This window comes from Barbus barbus, assembly GCF_936440315.1.
Source record: "Barbus barbus genome assembly, chromosome: 30".
NCBI classification, from domain to species: domain Eukaryota; kingdom Metazoa; phylum Chordata; class Actinopteri; order Cypriniformes; family Cyprinidae; genus Barbus; species Barbus barbus.
Window position 1 is genome coordinate 21889704 of NC_136758.1, and position 23594 is coordinate 21913297.

The following is a 23594-nucleotide window of genomic DNA, read 5'->3' on the forward strand; positions in this document are numbered from 1 at the left end:
CATAAAATGTGTGCTTCTTGTAGATGTGGACTCAAGCATATCAATGTTTACTGATGTTTTTTTTCTTTTCTTTAGACTGCCTGGTTAAGTCGATGTTCCACTGTATTCTTTGTGAATGCTGGGGTCCAAACAATAATGGAGCTCATTGATTTTCATTTTGTAACGTGCAAATTGCTGGAATTCACTTTGCATTTCTCTGACAAAAAGTGATGATGACAATCTTCATGAATTATTATTTTATCTTTTAAAAGGATAGTTCAATTAAAAATGATGTAATTTACTCACTTTCTTCTGTGAAACACGCAACAATTATATTAAAAATATTATTAAGATATTTTTTTTTCTGGCCATACAATGAAAATCAATGAGCTCCATTATTGTTTGGACCCCAGCATTCTTCAAAATATATTCCTTCATTTAAGTAGAATAAAGAAAGCCTTAAATGTTTGGAATTACATGAAGATGAGTAAATGACAGATATTTTAAAGTTCTTTTTAATTATTTATCTCTTTCTTGAATATTTTACATAATTATAATTGTTTAAACAAAACCCTTTTAACAGAAACAAAAAACTTTATATTTGCATTTTTTTTTCAAAGCTCTGGAAAAACTTTATTTAAATTTAGATTGCGTAGACTAGGCAAATCATTTGTAGGTTGATTTCCCCTGAAAAACAATGCAATACTGTGGCTTTGTTATTAAAACATTGCTCTATTTATTTAGCACCCCAACCAACCTGACATTATTTCAACCAATAAGTCTGTTTTTGACCAATGGCAGTTAAGTATTTGAGAAACCTGTCTGGCAACAAGCTGATACATTGTTAACAGCACAATATGCTTTAAATAATGTTTAATTTAAATGCATTTTATAATAAGTCTGATTTGCCTGAAAACAATGTTGAAAGATTATTTAAATGAAATTCACCTCGTATTTTTGCAATTACAGTTAGTGACGCAAGTGGAACAAAAATTATGCCATATACATTTAACATTTGACTACTCACAAATGTTATTGTAAGGCATACTGAAGCATTCCCAGCTCTATTTTGAAAATGAATCATGGTTAACAGTTCTACTCTAGAGGCCTAATATACTGTAGTTCACATTTTGACCTTTAATGAAAGGCACCGGAGATTAATAAACGAGCATGGATGTATTCTTTCTTGTTTGCACTTAGCCTTTCCTTTCTCTCCAGAGCCATGTACTGTACTACATACACACTTGGTGATTAATCCAGGAGTAGCATCGGTGTGATGGCGAACATGCTCGCCATCGCCGGCCTATCACGGCACAGGCCACATCCCAGCATGTGCGGTATGTTAGAGCACCTGAGTGGAGCAGACATGGCCAACCAGGTGTAAAATCAGCAAGGCCCGAACCCGAATGCATGGTGACAGCTCTTCATGCTTGGTAGCCTTCATCTATCCCGCTTTCGACCCACACCTAGTCCGCATCCAGTCCTCCCGATTCCTCCCCCCGCTCTTCAGACCAGAGGCTCCTCCATTTATCTCCATCCTGCAGGTCACACATGCACAGCGGGCACTAATGAGTCTATCCTGCTGTCCCTGTCACCTGCACTGATTGATTGATTTATTAACTTTACAGAAGAGGTTCACGGTGCTGCAATATCGCAGTCTCTCGTTTGGGTTCTTTACATGATGGAAGCTAAAAACTCAAAGGCAATAGAGCAGGAAAACACTTTTTTCTTTCTGCAACACTCGAAGTTGCAATGAAACTGAAGCAGCAGCAGATCTGTTCTTTCATATTGCGACACACATCTGAGTTTGTATGTAACAAATGTAAGAATAACCTTTATATTAGTATTATTTCAGAATGACACTTGCTCACTTACTGGACTGAAGCAACTTAAGCTTACTTGACTATCCACACACACACACACACACACACACACACACACACACATACATATATATATACTTAAAATATTTGTGCATCTCTCTCATCATTGTATTTTATACATAACATTTTTATACATTTTATACATGTTATATTTTTTGCCACCAACAATTAAATCTCCAAAGCTTTGATCATAAAATTAAACATTTAAATATCAAATATTATCTTACCAAGACACATTATTGGGAGATATTGAGTGACAGCTGATATTTATATATTTTATGCAGGTAGTCTGCTTTTGCTCTAAAAAAGATAAGCTATCAGAATTCCATCTTACTTTTTGGCCATATAAATATCAGCAAATGCACCAAACTGTATATTTTTGCTCAATTTGAGAAAAAAAAAGATATGCGCAAAAAAAAAAAAAAAGCTCCATATTCTCACTATGTCATAGCCTCATGTGTCAAATATGATACACACACACAAAAAAACACATAAGAACATTTTATAAAAAAAAATTCTATAAATTATTCCATTTTAAAACGAGCCTTTTCTGACTATTATTTCATAGGCTTTTACAGGCTTAGACATTGTGAGGTGAAGAAAAATATATACATGAAACATATGCACAAATGAATTGTTCATAATAAGATTACAATAATGTGCATTTAGAAAGCAGGTGAATTTTTAATTCATGCTGACTTTAAACACATCGGTGTCTCTGAAGAGGTAGCGGTCCACCCACAGGAACGAAGTGTCTCTTAGTGTTTCAAGGTGTTGGGTTTTTTTTCATGGGGCACATAATGCTTTCTGTGCGAGCGTGCGTATGTGTGTTTGGTTGAAAAATGTGTTCCCTGAAGAAAGTGCTGTGTTTGGGTAGACTGCATCCACCATCATAAGCTGCCAAGCCTTTGGCTATGTAATGTTTCATCCTTTTCTACTAAGTGCGTCTTCAAAGGGAGTCGGGTTTAGCAGTGTGTGGGGAGGGAGAAAAGAGTGGGAAAGAAAATAATGCGGTGATGGAAATGAAAAAGTGCACACACACATAGGTGTTCACATCTTTCGGCAGCTGCTGGCATCACAGCGACGAAGCCATTGTTGCTTAGGAGAAGAGACAGAACAACAAAGAGAGTGCTATCAGGAGCTCCCACGTTCTGCCTTCTCTGGCCTGCTCTCTGCCTCGTTCTGAGGCAGCTAATGCGATAAGAGGCACATGCTAAAGCGCATGGCTAGCGGAGAGGGGAAGATGGAGCAAAACAAAGAAAGAAAGAGTGGGAGATGGAAAGGGCACTGTTAGAAAAGAGCATTTCCCTCTTTGAGCTCAACCTGCTTGATGGGGCCTCCAGAGTCCAGCGTTCTTTGTACTTCCAGTATTAAACAGCACTGCGGATACCTGCAACACTGATGATAACCGGAGCATATTGATGCTTTCTGGAGATCTACTGGTGCTTTGTTTTCTTTCACCGCTTTTTGTTTGTCGGCTTTGATTGAGGATACTCGAAAGTTTGTTTTCTGCTCCTCTCTCCAAGTGTTTTATCACATGCTGTAGGTATCCTGGAATCTATGCGGTCTCTCATGCCTTCAGATAGCTTGGTTTGTTTGTGCGGTTCTGTCTGAAGTCAGACTGCAAAGGCTTGACTTGATTATTGAGCATGCACTGTACCCTCGTGGGGCAAACGGTAGCATGAATCATACATGTTAGCCAAGTTGTGTGTGTCCGCAGTGTTTATGTTGTGCAGGACGCTTTCTTATGTGTGAGATAAAGGTTAAAAGCTTAAGGTTGTTTGGTTTTCCTGTTGGGTGGTGAAGTTGTAGGTGCATATCTGGCCAAAGAGATAAAGCAGTAGCTTTATCTAATTGATAACTATACCAGCTATGATAGATAGATAGATAGATAGATAGATAGATAGATAGATAGATAGATAGATAGATAGATAGATAGATAGATAGATAGATAGATAGATAGATAGATAGATAGATAGATAGATAGATAGATAGATAGATAGATAGATAGATAGATTATAAATTATAATATATTAATATATTATAAATTCCAACTCATGAAAGTTTAAAAGAACTAAATTCTTCAGTCCTGGCCTGACCTGCCCTTCTTCCCTCTCTAGTAGACCTTTTTGTAGAGTTTCTTTGTATCAACTTGAAATTTTAAAGTTTCATTCTTTCTGAATGTCAGCATCTGAAACCATAGGAACGCTAGAGTTCAGTCAGCATGCCATGACATGGATAGAAAAATGTCTGAACAGACTTAAAAGAGAGATTCAAGTCTAAAACATCATTGTGAAACGAAAGCTCATTGTCGTTCCTTCCACTGAAAGTCTGTATCCATGGATCTGCGTTCCTAAGCATTTATCTCCCACATCAAGGCATTTATCTCCAGTCAGAGCCCCTGTGAGCGCCTCCATTTGTTTAATTGGACAACATCTCCAGCCATTCAAAGCCAACTCTACAAAGAGATCACATATCTTTGCCTGGATGAGGTCAGCTGTGTGGTATCTAAACTCGAAAAACTCTCAAACCACAAAGCCCTGATCAAAGATAAACTTTGTGCGTTTTGGCCAAATTGAGGGAGTGTAAGAGGGATAAAAGGAAATTCGAGAGAGAGAGAATTATGTGTAATTAGAGTCGTAAATAGTGAAGCACTCACATAATACCCGCACTGAGACAGGAGGGACTCAACCGACGACTGCCACTAATCGTAAAGTTCGAGAACTTCTCCCGCGATAACTATATCATGTTCCTACCAGCGGTGTACAGTGAAGAGGCTGTTGTCATGACAACAAGGTGGCAACACTTATTCAGTGGACCAGGCGGGGAGAATAACAAGAATTTATTGGACATTAAAGAGGAAGGCTTTGGAGCATATAACCATTAGGCACCGACAATATGTGTCATGGTGTACAAAACAACACATTAGAGGATGCGACAGCCCGACATATACCCCCTATGTAGTATTAAGTTATTTATGCGTTTTCAAATCCAATATAGTCCACGTAAACGACCAGCATGAAAATTTTATATGGACTGTATATGTATATATAGTGTCTTTTTTTATGCCAAAGAGAAATAAATCTAAAAAGATTTTAACCTATTACCATGGCTGGCTTAATGCCACTTACTAAAGTGTGGGGCAAATTGGATAATTTGTCATAATATAACCTTAGGAAAACTCGGAGAGTGGGACTCTAAACACAAAAGTAGAAGTAATGGCCAATTATCCCAGTGAACAGTCAGTGTCAGACAGCCGGGGAGCACAGGAAATTGTAACAGTGAGGGATACATGGTTTACTGCTGTGGCCTGGCTGCATATTTCATTTCCATTGTTTTTTCTGGACTTTGAAGGCCACATTATGTTAAAATGAAAAATTCTAACTTTCTGAGGAGATTACCACCCAGGCTTTTCCTCACACGAAAAGACAATTCTTCCCTAATTTAGTTTCACGCTGCAATTTAGTTACAGGAGAGAGACAAAAACAACTGTTTAGAAGCATCTAACCAAAAGACAATTTTAATCTCAATCAGAGCGAGCATCTTCCTTGTTGTTCTCTCTTATGGAGAAAACATAATCAGTCATTTGCTTGTCCTCATGTTGTTCCAAGTCATAATGAACACAGACCACAACAGCACAATAGATATACCATAAAAGTGGCATGTATGACTTTATTTCAAGTTTTCCAAAGCCATGTGATAGCTTTGGGTAAGAAAAGTAACTTTGTTGTTATTCACTGAATTATCTTCACTGTTTAAAAAGTACCGATATCAATTCATGAACGAATCATTCTTGTAAATTGGATAATTTCAATTAATCTTTCGAAATCTGTCCACAAGCCCTGTCTGAATGATTAATTTAAGAATGATAAACTAATAAAATGTATAAGCTAAATAAAAGTAAATTATTGTTGTTAATATATGAAGAATTCATTTGCAAAAACCGATAAACGCCACTTAAAAAAAAAAAAAACGATCTGATTGCCGTGCATTATTCTCCACATATAGCGCAATCTGAACCCTAAACACATTTTGTCAAAAAAGCCGGTATTGTCCACTTTAAAGGCTTCACGAGCTCACGTTTTACTGCAAAAGCCGACAAACGCCCTTGTTGTTTTTGAACAGAAGCCGATAAGTCCATTTTAGCAAATCAGCGCGCTGTATTCAGGTCAGGTGACAAGGCTACTTTCACTTTGAATAGACGTGCTAGCCAAAGTCTCTATAGTCTTTGTGCTAGCTGAGAGGAGTTTTTAATCATTTCAACGAACTTGATGAACCTGCAATATCTTCTTCAGGGTGTAAAAGGAAAATAAAAGCTGAAACGTTTTAACGGAGCCTTGCAAAAGCAGCGCGTTACAATGGTGAAGGAAAAGCTCTGTGTATTGTGTATAATCACATCCATACAGTCACAACAACAACGTTTGTCAGTCATCTACATTGTCATCTGAGGAGATTACAAAGATTAAACGAGTGTTTTTTTATACTCTAAATGTGGAGTTATCTGCTTTTGCCAAAAAACGACTGTTGGAGGTATCTGCTTTTGCTATAAAAAAACTTTTAATATGTAAACAAAACATACTTGCCTGTATTTGTTTAGTTATTATTACTTAATCAAAACAACCCAACTGCAGTTTGATTGATATTACTTGGAATGCGCGCTAAAAAAAACAAGTTATCGGTTTTTGCAAATGAACTCTTCACATTATATTAAAACAATATTACAAATAGATTCATTTTTAATTAATGTTTTATCATATATGCATGTTTGAAATTATATGCTTGAAAGTAAATTCATATTTCGTTTATATATTTTCTAGTTATTATGATAAAATTAATAGCATAAACAATTACTATAGTGCAAATATTTCTAATATTAATATATTAACATTTCATATTAATATTAATATAAAATAAATGAAATATTATGTAATATCAATATTTTATCATAGATCAGTGTTTGAAATTATACATATTTGTTTAGTTTATATTGTTTTAGTTTATATTCATGCTTAATTTGAAAATTCTTAATATTTTATTACATGATGTGGTAAAATATTAATATAAACATTGAATAGCCTATAGAATTTTCTGATATGGTAAAATTGTATATTATATAATAATATAATATAATGATGATTTGATCAAGTGATACATGCTTTTTTTTTTCAAGTCATGATTAACTTCTATGGACAACAGTAAAATAATGCTTCTCCCAGAATGCACTACCTGTGTTGTCTTTGAATTATAATTCAGTCAATTCTTATTCCTGCCTGATTCCAGCCGGATTGATCTGAATTCAGCTCACTGGCTTGATTCTGTCACATAAAGCTGTCGTATGACTTGAGAAGATTTGGAATATAGCTTTACGGACTACTTTTAAGACACTTTTCTAGTGATTCTAGCGAATACATAGAGGTGGGTAAATGATGGCAAAATTTTTACATTCGAGTGAACTATTCCTTTAATATCAGAATGCCAAACTAATAAATCAAATCAAAACAACGCAGCAGTTGCTCTGTGCCATCTTGGATCAAATGCTACGGAGGCTATCGGTGCGAGAGAGCTGTGCTTAAAGCCAAGTCATCAGTCATTCTCTGTAATTATGATGCTTCTCATTTGTCTTCTCTTTTGTGAGGCAAACACTTGGAGATTATTCACAGTAGATGAGCACATTCTGCTTAAAGGATGTGCTCCATTCCGCTGAAAAGCCAGCCATGAAATACAGTCCGACAAGAATTTGGCAGAAATGTTCACAGTCATCAATGCCGTGAGTGACGTCATCATTCCAGGAGAAGTGTTCGGTTTCCACGAGCCTCTGTCCCACTCATATTCTCGGCATATGCGGCGAGACCTAGGTAGCTTTGAAATGTGTAACACGATTCCCCTGCCCACAGGACATTTGCACAATGGATGCTGTCTCCGCATGTGTTTGTCGAATGGAAGTAATTCATAAAGCTTGCCACTCAGCCACATTACGAATACATTTCCTAATCTTCCAGCTCTAGTGAATACGGAATCAATATGCTATGTGTTGTAATGATTATCCTTCCGTGCTTGTCGAGTTTGCATGTCTGTGAAACAATCCATAAGCAAACATATAGATTTTTTTCAGATGCCGTTATCGTTGTCAATTAAAAATTTGCTGCAGGCTGAAATGCCAAATCTTGGCTCCTATGTTCTGTTCTATTTCAGAGCAATATGCTGTCAAATGAGGTAAGCGTTCTGCGATTGGCACAATTCCTGCGCAGCGTTTATTTAGTTTAAAATCTGTTAATCTCCCAAAGCAACTGTCTGATTTTTCACAAATGAAGAGGAATGATGGGGAAGCGAACAATGCAAACAGTTGTAAATTTGGACTGGGATATCAGAGAAGCTGCTGTGGATGCCAAATATTCATAGCGCTCTGATATATTTTTTGGCCTTTTGTTGAGAGAGCACAGGAAATGAGAGGGAGAATGGGACTTGGAGATGCAACAAGCCAGATTTGTTCTGTGGAAAAGTGTGTCGGCCGCTATGCTGTGGTGCAAACAGCTCATTGCTAATATGCAATCTGATATTTCACTTCTGAATCGTCATCATTTTTACTTTTAAGTGGGTTTTTTTATCTTAAAAATTTAGATATATATATGCAAAGTAATCCAGTTTAATTTAATTATTAATGAAATTAAAAAATTATAATTTTTAGGTTGAATTCAGTGTTGTTATTGTTAACTAAAACATCTTTGTTATCTGTTAATTGAAATAAACCTGAAATAAAATAAAACAAACACTGGTGAAAAACTTAGAAACTTAGAAACTTTAGAAATGTTGCAATAAAATAAACAAATGAGTTTAATTACTGAAATTAATTAAAATTTAACTGAAACAAATATAAATTAATAAGTATATATAAAAAAAACATCTAATAAAAAAGAGAAAAGCACAAAAAAAGCAAGTTCAAAACACCATACCAGTATATAAATATTAAAATAACACTGGTTGAATAATGTTTTTAAATGTTAACTGAGACACAGTGTTTGGCTTAACCAGTGACGTTGGTTTTGGGCTAGGGGCATTCTCTTTGACCAATGAAAATCTCTATAGAAACACTAGTACTGCCAAAATTGCATACATTAGCAATCATACAAAAACAAATTTGAGAGTAGGATGATTATGCACATCCCGATAAAGGTAATGAGATTTTGTGTATAAGCATTTTGTTAACCCTCCTACGCTCTTACATTAGGAGGACAACTAGACAGTTATTGAGCAAGACAGTTCTTTTTCTAATTGTTTTCTCATTTCTGTTTCCTTCCCTGATAGTCATGATTTGCATTTTTATTTGTTCTTGTTGTGTTGATGAGACTTTTATCTTTTTATTCTGCCGTTTTTGGTTGGCAGTCCAGAGCACTGGTCCTCACAGTAATGATTACCTCTATTGAATTTTGCTCTCCGGGGAAAGACAAGACTGCCAAGCAGTACGGCCTGAGCAACCCCTCTCCATGATTGAACGAAAAAGACTTCTCTCGAGTAGGTAAACATGCTCGGAATAAGTTTTGGTGCAGTGGTTGGGAAAATGATGGGGATGGGGGCGGGGGAGTTGAAAAGGGGGGCTGAAAAGAGATCTATCAGAATGCCATCTCGTTTCCAGTTTAGTGTTTTCCCTCTCTTTAGTGCCACATTGTGTCAATTGATCTTTGATTGTACTCTGCAGTTAAGTCTGCCCATCTGACTCCCTGCTCGATCTCTGAAGCATTTACAGAAACATTCACGAAGAGGAAGTGACGAGGGCGTTCATATCATACTTGCACTTGAAAAAGAAAGAATATGAATGTTATTCATGCGGTTTCCCAAGTGCCCCACTGGCAGAAATGGATTTATTCAACCCACATATCTTCTCTGGGTTTCACGCTGTGAGCATAACTCCTCATTTGCTAGTTAAATTAAAAACCCAATCCAGACCGAAAGCTCACAAGTTACTGAATCTGCTGAATGTGTGACGTATGTCTGGTCTCGCTGCCTTTGCCATTGTAATCGAATCAGATATTTGCTAAATGCGAGTTTAGAACTTCACAGTGACTTGCATTCAAGTTTGGAGCAGACAGGACTTCTACCTGCTCACTTTTCTAATCGCCTCCTTATCTAAGAAGCTCAGAACCAATTGCTGAGCTGATAGACTTTAAACCTCCCAACACTCGCCTTGAGAGCAGCTCTATACTGTTGACTCTTGGGATCATTCTAGCACAGTGCCTGTCTGCTTAAAATACTCTATTTCAGATATTACAGCTCTGTGTGTACAGGCAATCAATTTTTGCACGTGCATGGTATCAGGCTGAAAAGAAGGGCCTGGAATGTACTTGATCAAATTGAGATTTTGAACATTCTCATCTTACAGTCAAATTTGGGGGAACGAAGCTCAGCAGCACTTTCCATTTCACACTTACGGAATATCAATAGGGCAGGTGCGGATGAATCACGTATTGAGCGAGGCATTTCATTTTCGCTTACATTATGATCGTATGCATGATTGAGCGACAGGTCTTTGAACTTCCACCTTGCATGCTGACACATGGAAGAAGCAGCAATCTTTTGTCTGTCTTGCCACTGTCTAGTAACAGGCTTCTTGTTGCAGTTTTAATGCAGTGGATGAAGGATGCGCTCTTCGCTATGTGACACACTGCATGAACTCTTCATCATGTGTGCCTTATCGCTGTAATCAGCACGTCTCAAAGAGATGTGCCCTTGTTGGTGATTGTCCTTTGCAATTATAAGAGTATCAATGCTGAGATGAGATTAGAATGTTTTATATATATATATAAGCAAATAGAGTGAATTAAGTATCGGTGGCTCTCAAGGTGTCGTCAAGTTCATTAATGTGGTCTTCTCAAAAAAAAAGTTTCAAGCAGAGTTAAAGTAATATTAGAATGAGTGAATGGATGAAAAATAATACATTAATTATTTAATTCATTAAAAATTCAGCATTTTTGAACCAATCAGTTGAGTGAATGAACTGATAACTCATTCATAAAGATGGTCAGTTCATTTGTTTTGAATCAGCGAAACGGTTGAATGAATGATTCAGTGTTTCACTCAGACAGGTATTTGTTTCATTCCTAAATGATTCAGTTTATTTGAAAGAATTGGTTGAATGAATGAATAAATGCCACAACTGATATGTGACCCTGGACCGCAAAACCAGTCATAAGTAGCACGGATATGTTTGTAGCAATAGCCAACAATATATTATATGGGTCAAAAAAAATTATCGATTTTTCTTTTATGCCAAAAGTCATTAGGATATGAAGTAAAGATCATGTTCCATGAAGATATTTTGTAAATTTCATACCGTAAATAGATCAAAACTTAATAAAAGCTTAATTGTTGATAAACAATATGCATTGCTAAGAACATCATTTGGACAACTTTAAAGGTGATTTTCTCAGTATTTATTTATTTATTGCACCCTCAGATTCCAGATTGTCAAATAGTTGTATCTGTATCTCAGCCAAATATTGTACCTTATGACTGGTTTTGTGGTCCAGGGCCGCATATGTGCTTTACATGCACAGATGTATTTAGTGTACATTTCACCTAGTAAATAAATTTGCATATAAACTGCATTTAATTTCCATTTATATTTTATTGTATTAAAATTGGATACTATATATTTTATATTTGTGTGTAATATGAATACAATATTAATACTAATATAATAAATACTAATAAATCATGACATGAACCAGTGCTTTACCATAACTTGGCCAAAAATACAAATAATTGTATTATTTAAGTGTGAGGTGCCCTGGGTATTCCTCTCAGTCTTAATTTTGCAATCGATCATTAATTCTAATTATATGGATTTTGAACTCAGAGAAGGTAGAGCGTTGTATTTATTTGAGTTATGATTTCAAAATGTGACATTTAAAGTGTATTTAATATTTAATCAGTGCTACTTTGGGGTTGGGACCTGCAGTGTTGTTTGACATGCAGTTCCTAAGCTGCAAAACATTGTTTCATCTTCTGTATTCACAGACATGTGTTGTGTTTTTGGTACCTTAAAAGGTTTCAATAACATATTCACATCAGCCATACAGACAAAATTACACATATCACATTGCAATGTACGTGAATGTGGGGAAAGGTCCGGATGTTTTCCATTTTGCTCTGCAAAATAATTGACTGATTATTGATAATTCAGTCTATGTACTCTAGGTCACTGGAAGACTATCCATTAAAGGTAGAACACCCTCCATTTGAAGAGATACCTCCATTTTGCTTAATGGAATTTTTTAACAAAGGCAACCATTAGTGCTCAAAATCCTAAAATACAATCCAGAGGCTTCGAGAAATACATTGTATGCGTCTCAATTAGTCCTTCTTCTTTTTTCTGTTGGTGGGTTTCTGTCCTCATTTGAATGCTTATCAGGTTAAGATTTCACATTAGCTGGGTTGTTTGAAGCTGGCAGCTAATTTATTAAAGAACATTCTACAGGCATGCACTGCTTTGAGTAAACCGTTGACACTACTTCCTCTTTATGGAAGTAGTTCCGCTGCATTTCCCTTTTACGTCTTAATCTGACATCACGGCAAATATCGGCGAGCTCATCAAAATGCAGAAAGGAACGGCACACTTAGGTTTCTTAATTGTTTTAAAAGCCTCACAGTCATTACATGTCTGACATAACAGCACAAGCCTAGAGCATCTCCAAATCATTAAAAAAAAAAACAACAACAATAACCTTTAAGTGCTTTTGGAGTAAAAACGCAATACCAACAGAATCCATGCCTCTGCTTATGATATTAAATGCATTACCTCTGAATAATTTTCATTCAAACTCAGACACATAAGTGCAAATGAGGTTCAGTTCCATCTTGTCCGTGAGCAAAAGATTGCACCTATGGCGCCATCGCATCTCCAGCTGTGACTTCCCGTTGCGTATTGGTGCGATCTGTCAGAAGTTAATGACGGATTGTGTCACCTGTAACAGCAAAATCATAACTTCTTGACGCATATGGCTGTATCTTGCATATATATTACATGCTGCTGCCCCGATGACTTGCCAAGCTGTCGTGGGAAAGGATCGCTGAAGTCAACGACTCAAATTGAGAATGAGAGCCATAAAGGGACTGCGAGTGGCAGCACGTCTGAGATGGAGGGGGCGATATATTGTGTGAGTGCATGATCCGCTCCAGGGCCAGATGTTCCACTTGACAGGCCCCTTGAGTGGAGGGCAGTTCTGCCAGCTGTCCCCTTTCCTACCGCACATGCAGCCATTTGTTGGTAGATTGTTGAAAGCAGGGGGGAAATCAATAGAATGGCTTTGCACCACGATCCCCCCTTGCAAATGTTGTCCAAAACAAATAGTCCCGTGAAATTGCAGTTTACCCAACAATGCTTTTGTTTACCGCAACACTGTTCCCCGAGTTTCAGTATGTGGCCGGCCAAATTGGAAAGAATTATTACCCTACATCTATTCCAGGTGAAGCCTTTTGCGTTTGCCTTTTCCCTCGTATAATGCATGATAATAGCAGAATTCATTCATCAAAGGCTCCTGCTGTTATTCCCTGGAAAGAGTTATATTTAACTTGGATAGGTCACAGCATTTTCCAGCAGGCTCTGCTGAGAATATGAGCCTGAAGAATTATGACTTTTCTGACCCAGGTGTGGGCATTATTCATGCTTAAGATCCGATCGCTAGTGCTACCAGAACGCGGGTAAGAGCAGCCGCTGACAACTTAAAAATGTCAGGACTTTTCTCAAAGTCTTTGGCCTAGTTGGGGAAACTTGAAGAGGACATTTTAGTGGCACATCATTGGTTCTTGTGCTATCAGCATTTGTGAATGTGACAATGTATGGGATTGTTCTGGTTTTCATCCTGCTGTTTTTTCTCTACTGCATTTGGAGTGACATTTAAGTGGATTTCATGTCACTAAACACACTGTTAAAATTATTTTTGTCGAAGTTCTGAATACAAATGCTATTTCAGTCTTTCTACTTTGGAATTTCATATTAAATTCCATGTATATCTGTCATTCTTTGTAATTATGTGTGCAATTTACTAGTAATTTCTGAGTTCAATGTCTACATTTTTTTTTGTCTAGAAATGGAATGAATAAAGTTGGGGGGGGGCAGCATTTTTAATTGTATGTATATAGATGTGTATGTATATCTATGGGCCTCTTCGATTTATATTTCACTTTGGCTGAAAGTTCATTTCAGTTTAACAAATTAAAAGGTTCTTCTGCACACAGTTTCATAAAAATAATTTGTGTATTGCAGTTGAAATGCGTTCAGAGTCAAGCCCTCAGTAATGCAGGCTAATCTTTGCATTCTCTTGTTGTCTTTTCCAGCTGGAACAACATATATTTTTGGGAAAGGAGGAGGCCTCATAACCTTTAACTGGCCGGCCAACGAGCGCCCGAGCACCCGTACGGACAGGCTGACAGTGGGCTTTAGCACCTCTCTCAAGGAGGGCATCCTGATCCGCATCGACAGCGCCCCCGGCCTGGGAGACTACCTCATGCTCCACATTGTAAGTCAGAGCTTCTTCTAACTTGATCGGCCACATCTACAAATTTCACAAGCCAGAGCACACAGTAGAGATGTGTTTCTGATGCCCTGTTCACACTGGGCTCGACCAGTAATCAGCTGTGAGGCTTATGACTTCAGCATTTTATATATTAATAATTTATATTTATAATTATTGAATCATTATTCAACATGCATGCATTACTTTGACGAAAATGTTATAGTTTCACAAAAATGTACACAAATAAATGTGGTTCTTATGAACTTTCTATTCATCAAAAACAAATCACAGTTTACAGAAAAAATATTAAGCATCACAAGTGTGTTAAGCATTGGTGATAAAAATAAATATTTCTTAAGCAGCATATTAGAATGATTATCAAAAGAATCATGTGACAGTGAAGACTGCAGTAATAACTGCTGAAAATTCATCTTTGTTATCAGAGGAATATTATTGTTTAACTGTATTTTTAGCTGCAGCATTGGTGTGTATAAAATACCTATTTTAACAACTTAATAAAACAAAGGCATTGGTTTGAATACATTACAAATAAAATTCATAGAAAAAGGGGGAAAAAAGTGAAATAATATTTCAAAAGTGCATTAATTTTTTCATACAGACATGGGTAATTAAGTGGTAGGAGTAGTGCTGCAGCATCTCAAAAATACACAATCTCAATCCGACACAACATATGCTTCCAGTGTATTGTGCTTCAGTGCTGCATTGATTATAATGGGAGAGATTTGAGGTGTCGACAGGCATTCTGTGCATTTCATAGAACACAACACCTCTGTGTGTGGATACCTTGTGGGTGGTTTCTTTTTCTTTCTGTTGCACGTCCTTGTAAATAATCAATCCAAGAATAATGATGTCTCTCAGGCGGCTCTGTTTTGAGTTGCACAGCTTCACTTCTACATTAATCTTTGTATTGTGTCAGTGACAATAAGAAGTTTGTCACTCCACAGCTGCATTATAAAAAAATAAATAAAAAAGAAAAACTTTTCCTAAGATCAGCCATATCAACTGTGAATTTCTTCAGAAGTGGTGTGTTTTATTTTGCTGAGCTGCACAATGTTCTTTTCAAATTATTAAAAATCAATACATACGCCACACAAAAGCCCAGCAGCTTTTTTCCTACAGTTTATCCACGATGAGAGCTTCTATTTGGCCGGATGTGTCCAATAATGTAAATAATTCAGCACTCATGTAATGGATGCTGGTTTGGTAATTAACCTGCTTTTCTGTAAGACAAAAGGATTCATTTTCAGACAATGTTTGTCACCAAAGGGTCTTTAGCTCATAAATGAACAATGAGGTCATTAGAGTGTTTCCTTTTTATTATAATTTTTTTATTAATACTGCACAAACAATATATATTGAAAAATGTAGACACCTAAGCACACACTCATTTTATTAATTTTTTTATTCAAAATGTTTTGCACATACTTTTGGCCATATTAATTTCACTTAAAAACATTTATTAATTATTGTGCATTTTATCATTCCCTAATTTTAATGTCTAATAGTACAGTATAAATTATGTATAAGATCATTTTAATTAATAGACAAGAATTGAGACATACGCATATGTAATAGATAGATAGATATATAAACGTGACTTTAAAAACTTTTACACTGTTAGAATTTTTATTTTTAAATAAACACTGCTCTTGTGAACTTTTTGAAAAAGTAGTTAATTATTGATGCTTTTTTAATATTTCCTGATTTAATAAACAGTTCAACACATTCGAAAATTTCTAACTGTACAGTATAGATTACTGCGACATATTGAAACTGATAGTAAACAAACCAAAAATCACATCTTATTACGTTTGCACATAAACAAGTGACCTTGTAGTTTAATGGGGGGCTGGATTTTTTTTTTTTGTCAGAATGTGAATGGGGAATATTTCTCTGGCTATCTCCATCTGTCCACTAGTTTTATTGTGGCCCATGTTGGTGGTCCACTGGGACACTTGGGGCTCTGTAATGGGCAATATAACTAAGGGCATTTCACTAAACCCTCACCCCCTGCCTTTACCCTTTATGACACACACACACACTCGCCCCATTATAGCAGCGCTGATGGAAATAAGCCTCTTCAGCCAAATGAACAAAATCTAGAGCACAACTCTAGAGTAAAGGGAATTAAGCTGCCGTATTTTCGAAACTTACGTAACTAGTGATTGGGAGTTGCCTTTGATTAGCATGTACTGGTGTGGAATTAATCTTTGCATTTGGAACACTATACAGGGCACATTATGTCTTTAGTCTCTTTTTAGATTTGAGCACTAAACGTTTAGTCCTTGGAATGTAAATATACTTTGTTATGTTTGTCCTCAACTTTGGGAAGAGTAGTAGGTGACGATGGATCAAAATGTCGCTGTTTTTTTTTTTGTTTTTTTTTTGCTGATTATGGAAGTCTCCCTCCACTCATTTCTTCAGTGCTGATAATGAGAGAGCTATTTTCAGCTGTAAACGCTCGTCTTTCTTACACTTCTGAACTGAGCGGCTGGTGACACCATGGAATACCTTGTTAGACAGTTTCCGGCAACAAGGGAAATGTCAGTGCCGTTGCCCTTCAAACATGCCAACTCTGAAATGGCAACCTCTGTGATGGAGTCTGCGAACCAATCACTTTAACTTGAGCCTTAATAAACCATATAATCTAACGGGGTCGAATTAATAATCACAGTTTAGACTAAAATGCTACCTCATGACTACCATTATTAATTAATCCCGTTTTTATTCTAAGTTTGGAATTTCGCATTGTGAGTTTTAAAGGGATAGTTCAAGTGAAAAATGTTAATTCTGTCATCATGTAGTCACCCTCAAGTCATTCCAAACCTGTGTGACTCTCTTTCTATACTTGGAGCAGAAAATAATATATTTTGAAGAGTTTTTTTCAGTTTTTGTATATACAATGAAAGCCAGTGAGGTCCAAAACAACACCCCATTGACTTTTATTGTATGGTTATTGTATGTAAAAAAAAAAAAGAAAACAGAAGAAAGAAAGTCATACGGGTTTGGAAGCACATGATGTCAGGGTTTTTATTTTTGGGTGAACTGTCCTTTTTACATCCTGCATCTCCACACATCAAAGCAAGGAACATCTGTCCACTGTAAATTTTGGCATTTCTCACTTTTAAAGTCATCTGATGTCTGAAGATATAGACATGCCATCTGCTTCTCGCCATGTATTCTGTCCATGTGACACATTCATCCATATCATAACGGGTCTTGTTACACCCTCACTTCATAGCCCTTGCAATCTCAAAGAACAGCATTTTAAACTTATTTTACTTCTGTAGTGTGACACACTTTTCAGTGAAACAGGTAAAGGTGGGTGGGACTTGATTTTATTCATCAGAAAGTGGTTGGATTGTGAAAAGTGGTTGTTTCAAACCAGAACAGAGCAAGAAGAATTACAGTTTGTGGTTTGCAGTGAGGCCAGTTACATATTTTGGGTTAAAAATGACATAATTATCAGAATTTGCTGTCTTCATCAAAATTCACAACTTGAAATGACTTCATCGGTTTCGTGTCATACATGCATCACATAATCAAAATTTCATATCATACATACATCATCAAACCATATGTTTCCAAACCTTTGACTAGTACTTGTCTCATTCTCTCAGTAGGGAGGAGTGCAAAATCTGCCCAAATCTGTGGATAGAAGTGTGAAAATGTTTTGTGTGAGATTTGTTGATGCTGTTTGCGGTGATCATAGCTATAAAAAGTTGCAAGCAAATAAAAATTTCTCACACATTTGTTATAATTATAATTAGTTCTCTTGAATTTCATTTTTTATTAAAGATGTACAAATGAACATTACTGAAGCATTTGTGTATAATCAAGTCAAATTTGAACATTTGAACAGCTGCCTTTTCGTGGTAGAAAACTAATGAATCCAATTCCTATTGGGTCATGCATTGTAGAATTATTATTTTGACCATGATAAAACCATTCATGACACACACACACACACACTTACACAGATTTTGCCTTTTTACAGCCATTATTTCCCTACTACCAGTAAACCATTCATGCCAGCATGTTTGCCATCTGTTGACCATGATGGTCTCACACGATGCACTTTTGTAAGTTGCTGTGGATAAGAGCGTCTGCTAAATGCCTTTAATTTAGACGTCTTCTTCTGGAGAGAGAGGAAGAGGCGAGGAGAGACTCTCGTGAAGATGTCCCTGCTGTTCCGGTTGATTGTAACACTCATCACACATTCATTTGAAATTGCCATTCTGTTCCTCTGTCTTCCTTAAGAGTTAAACGCTTAAAGAAAGTTTCAAATGACTAAAGTTAAATGCATTTGGAATTCGCTCCTTCTCTAATACGAAGAGCAGCGTCTGCATAGCATTACGTATTTTTTGTAAAACCGTTGGATACTCATTAAGAGCAAATAGCTTCCCTCCACCAGCTGCACAGCTGGAAGTAAGTGTGTAATTAGGGTAAAAAACTAAGCGTTTCTACAAATTGCTTGTGCCTCCGTGTTGTATTACTGCTACACGAGTGGACGAGATGTTTCAATTTGCTTTAAAGGTCTTTTTCACCCCCTGCAAAGCAAAACACGCTCGCTATTGCTGTTTTAAATAATGTTAACCAATGTCTTTTCGGTTTAGAAACTTGCACTCTGGCCAAATAGACAGGGGCCTTAAAATGACATGGTCCAATGATGGGCCAGTCATTTTAACTGAATTACGTTGCTGGGCCCTTTCCACATATCGACAGAAGAGGGAAAGGATAAATGGCTCCGACACCAGCAGTCTTTGCCACCAAAGCTGTTGACTGAAATCCTATAAGAGAGAATGATTTAAGTGTACAGAAAATCAATGGTGTTGATCTCTTTTAATCAGTGAGCAGCATAACTACACATTGCCTGTTGATTTTCAATCCTGCAAACCTCCCTGTGCTGAATGGCCCCTGCCACAAGCATCCCACTCCACTTCCATTCAGCCTTAGTGCAGAACGTTTCTGAGTGAGAAAAGTGAGCACAATTACCCAGCTTGTTCCATTTGCTGCTCGGAGTTCACAGTTTCTATACCAAAGAGAGGGGGATATACTTCATTCTGACAGACTCTTAAGACGTGAAAAAGCGATGTGACTAAACTGGAACGCTATGGTTGTGGGGGGTCTGAGGCTCTTTTTTCCATCTAAGTATTATAAATGCAAATATTTAGTTCCTGTTTATACAGAATAAATTCACAGAGGAATTTGTTGCAGGTAACTGGGTAATTTATTGACGTCTTCACACAACTAGTTTTCAGGTTTGGACCATAGATCTTCTAAAATGGTTTGCTATTGAGGTTTTGCTGCAGAAGGGGTATTTGCATCAGGTTTTCGTGAAGTTTGCATGTACTGCCATTAAAATGCATCTGAGTCTAATGATTTGCAGAGTGGATTGTATGACAGGAAAGAAAACTAAGCTCTTGATTTTAAACCAGGTTCATTTAATGAGTTTCGTTTGAGTCTTTTGGGGTTTACCACTATTTTTTTATATATTTTATATACATTTTGATATTTAATGAATACTGCTGAACATAATGTAATGCATAATTTTATATATTTATAATTTAATTTCTGTTAATTATATATAAAGGTGATTCCATCATTTACAGTATGTATGTATACTTATTTCTTATCAATATTCCATGTACAACCAAAATTAGTTTTCTGTTGCAAGTCTATATTTAATATTTTTATTTATATTTTACTCAGCATGTGACAGATATTATGAGCTTTATATTGCCTATATTACTTTATATTATAGATGCTCAGTGCTGAGAAACAGTATACAGGGAAGAGCCAACTTCAGCAGAACGTCTCAGGTTACGTATGTAACCATGGTTCCCTGAGTAGGGAACGAGACACTGCGTCCTCTAGAGGTCGCTATGGGGAACACCGTCAGCATGACCCGTGTCTGAAGCATACATACAAAAACAACACCTGTTGGCTGGTGACAGCCTATGACATCACTACCGGCATGACCACAGTATAAAGGGGCGCCAGGAAAATACCTCATTCACTTCTTCGTCTGAAGCTTGCGTCCAAAGCATGGCACCGAGCCTAGAGGACAAAGTGTCTCGTTCCCTACTCAGGGAACAATGGTTATATGCGTAACCTGAGACATTCCCTCCGAACTGCGTCCTCTAGGGGTCGCTATGGGGAACGGAATACCCATGCCACCATGCCGAGGGAGTGCAAGCCAAGCACAAAAGGCGAGCACCAACTCTACCGGGCTAAGGGAGTTGTCCCTGGGACGGTTAGACGGCTGTCAGTGACATTATCCCCTACGGCCAAAGACCCAAGCTGTATACCCTAAAAACGTATTCCTGTTAAGGGCCGGGACTCCCGGACCCAGGGTAGAGCTCGAAGGCTTTGAATCATAAGAAAAGATTCCTTTAAGGGGATAGAGCCAAGTGCCTAGGATAGTTGCTAGGTCCTGGCATGTCACCCAGGGGCTACCGCTTGCTCTGCACAAGCTCACTGAGGGAACTGTCTCAACAGACCCTCGGTAGCACCCCACTGTTCAAGCCGAGAAACATTGAGAGAAATAGGTAGAGTGGGGCCCAAAGGCGAAACCGGGGCCTGACCAACTCAAAGAAGGGGCATGAAGCCGCAGCGCGTAACCCCTACCGTACGGGTTTTTAGAAAGAACACAAGTCACTTGATGTGTGATCTTACCACAACGTGGCTTTCAGAAAGTGCACAGAGACTTAGCGTGCGCACTTACCATAACATGGATTTTAAACACCAGAAACATTGGAAGAAATAGGTAGAGTGGGGCCCAAGGCGTAATCGGGGCCTAATCAACCCAAAGAAAGGGCACGAAGCCGCAGCGCGTAACCCATACCGTACAGGATTTTAGAAAGAACGCAAAACACTTGATGTGCGATCTTACCACAACGTGGCTTTCAGAAAGTGCACAGAGACTATCGTGCGCACTTACCATAACATGGATTTGTAAACACCGTTCTAGGGAGCAAAGCGAGCAACTTAACAGGGAGGCAGAGAGAGGGCTAACAACCTGAAGTTGCTAACTCACAGAGCTCTGGGGGGGTGGAGAACTCAACTCTCAGGATGAGAGGGAAACTCCAACGCTCAGGAAGGGGTTGCGTGCTCATAAAAAATCTGAAGAGTCGGGTCCGGATCGTCAGTAAGGTAGCTTCTATGAAACATAGAACCTTACCAAAACATCATAAATCCAGCATAGAGACTGCAATGTTTTTCAAGCGCAGCTTTCTAGGTTCCCACCTAACCTCGGTCAGGTGGAATTAATAGTGGTTGCAGGGGAATTAGAGAGGGGAAGATGATGGCAGATGCCCCTCGAGGGAAGGGAGTAGACGTTCAAGTCTTACTCGGCTCCGGACGAGAGCGTTGAGAACGCCTCGTCTGGATCACCTCCCTCAGGTCTTGCCTACCTCTCTTTGACCCACGCCTCCCTCTAGCCCTACCCGCAGGCGGGGGAGGGGCATGAGTCGCGACACTAGCCTTCTGTGCCCATCTCTGATCCCCAGACAGAGATGGGCCAGGACCCCCCTGCGTTGTTCGGGCTCAGACCTGGACCTTCTTGGAATGAAGGTTTTGAAGGCTGCTGAGCGTGACTTCACCTCCCTAAACTTCTCGACCACCGTCTCGACGGAGGTACATCATCATCATCCAGCAACTCACTCTCGTTCGCGGCCGACGAGCATGAGAAGCCCCCTCTCTAACTCAGCCAGATCTGCCTGCGAGCCCCACGAGCTCATTCTCCTCCGTCCCTCGACAACAGTGGGTCTTGAACCGCGGGAATCAGACGGCTGTCCCTCCTTCCTCGAAAAGACAGACAGACGAGAGCGGAGCTTTCTCATTGAAAAATGCTCACTGTGCACGCAGATTTCCCCCTCGAGGACATCACGTGCGTGCTCCTCGCCCAAACAAATGACGCAAAGGTCGTGTGTGTCATCAGGTGTCAAATAACGAGGACACGGATGCACACATCTCTTAAACGCCTCGCTAGTGCTCGCCATGGTAACAGTAGAAAATCGTTCTTACCAGTAGAATGCACGCTTCAAACAAAAAAAAATCACTGAAGACAAAGAAGAGAATGAGGTATTTTCCCGGCACCCCTTTATTCTGTGGTCGCGCCGGTAGTGACGTCATAGCCTGTTGCCGGCCAACAGGTGGTGTTTTTGTATGTATGCTTCAGACATGGGTCACGCTGATGGCGTTCCCCATAGCGACCCCTAGAGGATGCAGTTCGGAGTTCCCTCGAAAAGGAATTATAGTTTTTTCAGATACAATTTCCACAGAAAGTTGTTTTGTGTGAAAATAATTTTATCAGTAAACCTAAATAATTAATAATTACTTATTACACTCACTAATACGGTGTGGTGATGGCGCAGTGGATAAGACACATGCCTTTGGTGTGAGAGACCCGGGTTCGAATCCACTGTGAGACACCAATGTGTCCCTGAGCAAGACACTTAACCCCTAGTTGCTCCAGAGGCGTGCGACCTCTGACATATATAGCAATTGTAAGTCGCTTTGGATAAAAGCGTCAGATAAATGTAAATATATATATATATATATATCATTTTGTATATATATATATCATTTTATATAATTTTGCAGATACTTATTGTGACCTTAATGTTGACATCTTTTATTTATATGTATGCTTACCTGAATGTGGCATAAAACAAGACTGTTTGCAAAGCATGTCTTTATGTCCACCGTTAATGCCCTTCACTAAGAAAAAATCTTAGAAATAGTACATTTCTTCCTATGACACAAATATTAATCTGTTTATTCGCTGAAAAGCTAGAAACAGAAGTGTATAAAATTATAGGAAGCTGTTGCGCTTATATAACTCATTTTTTCAAAGGCCTATTTCCACAATCCATCGGTAGAGCTAATCACAGCACAATCACACATGGCTTTATTCCAACTTAGCTTAGGAATGCAGGTGCAACACAATGTTTCTGCTTCATTTTCTCCACCTTTTCTCTACTTATATGGCTGTTTAGTTTACCTGCCACATCCAGCAGTGTGTGATAGTTTAAGATTCACAGCTGGTTTGGCAGTTCTGATCAGCTCCTTTGCTCTATGTGTGGTCATTGTGGTAAAAAAGCCCAGCTGGATAAATGAACTTGACATAGAGGAGGCTGTTCTAAATGCGTTCTGAGTTTCTGTTTTCACGGTCAACCTCATCAAAAGAATCCAGCTT

At 38.1% G+C, this 23594-nt stretch overlaps 1 protein-coding gene across 2 annotated transcripts in view; it reads left to right on the forward strand.

The window, feature by feature from the left end:
* Positions 1-23594, forward strand: part of LOC306849927 (neurexin-3a-like) — a gene marked incomplete at both ends in the record, with an annotated part of 262700 nt that overhangs the window by 172726 nt on the left and 66380 nt on the right. For both annotated transcript variants that reach the window (XM_079385310.1, XM_079385311.1), the window contains one exon: positions 14193-14374. In XM_079385310.1, coding sequence (XP_079241436.1) covers positions 14193-14374 — 182 coding nt within the window. The remainder of the gene's footprint in view (positions 1-14192; positions 14375-23594) is intronic.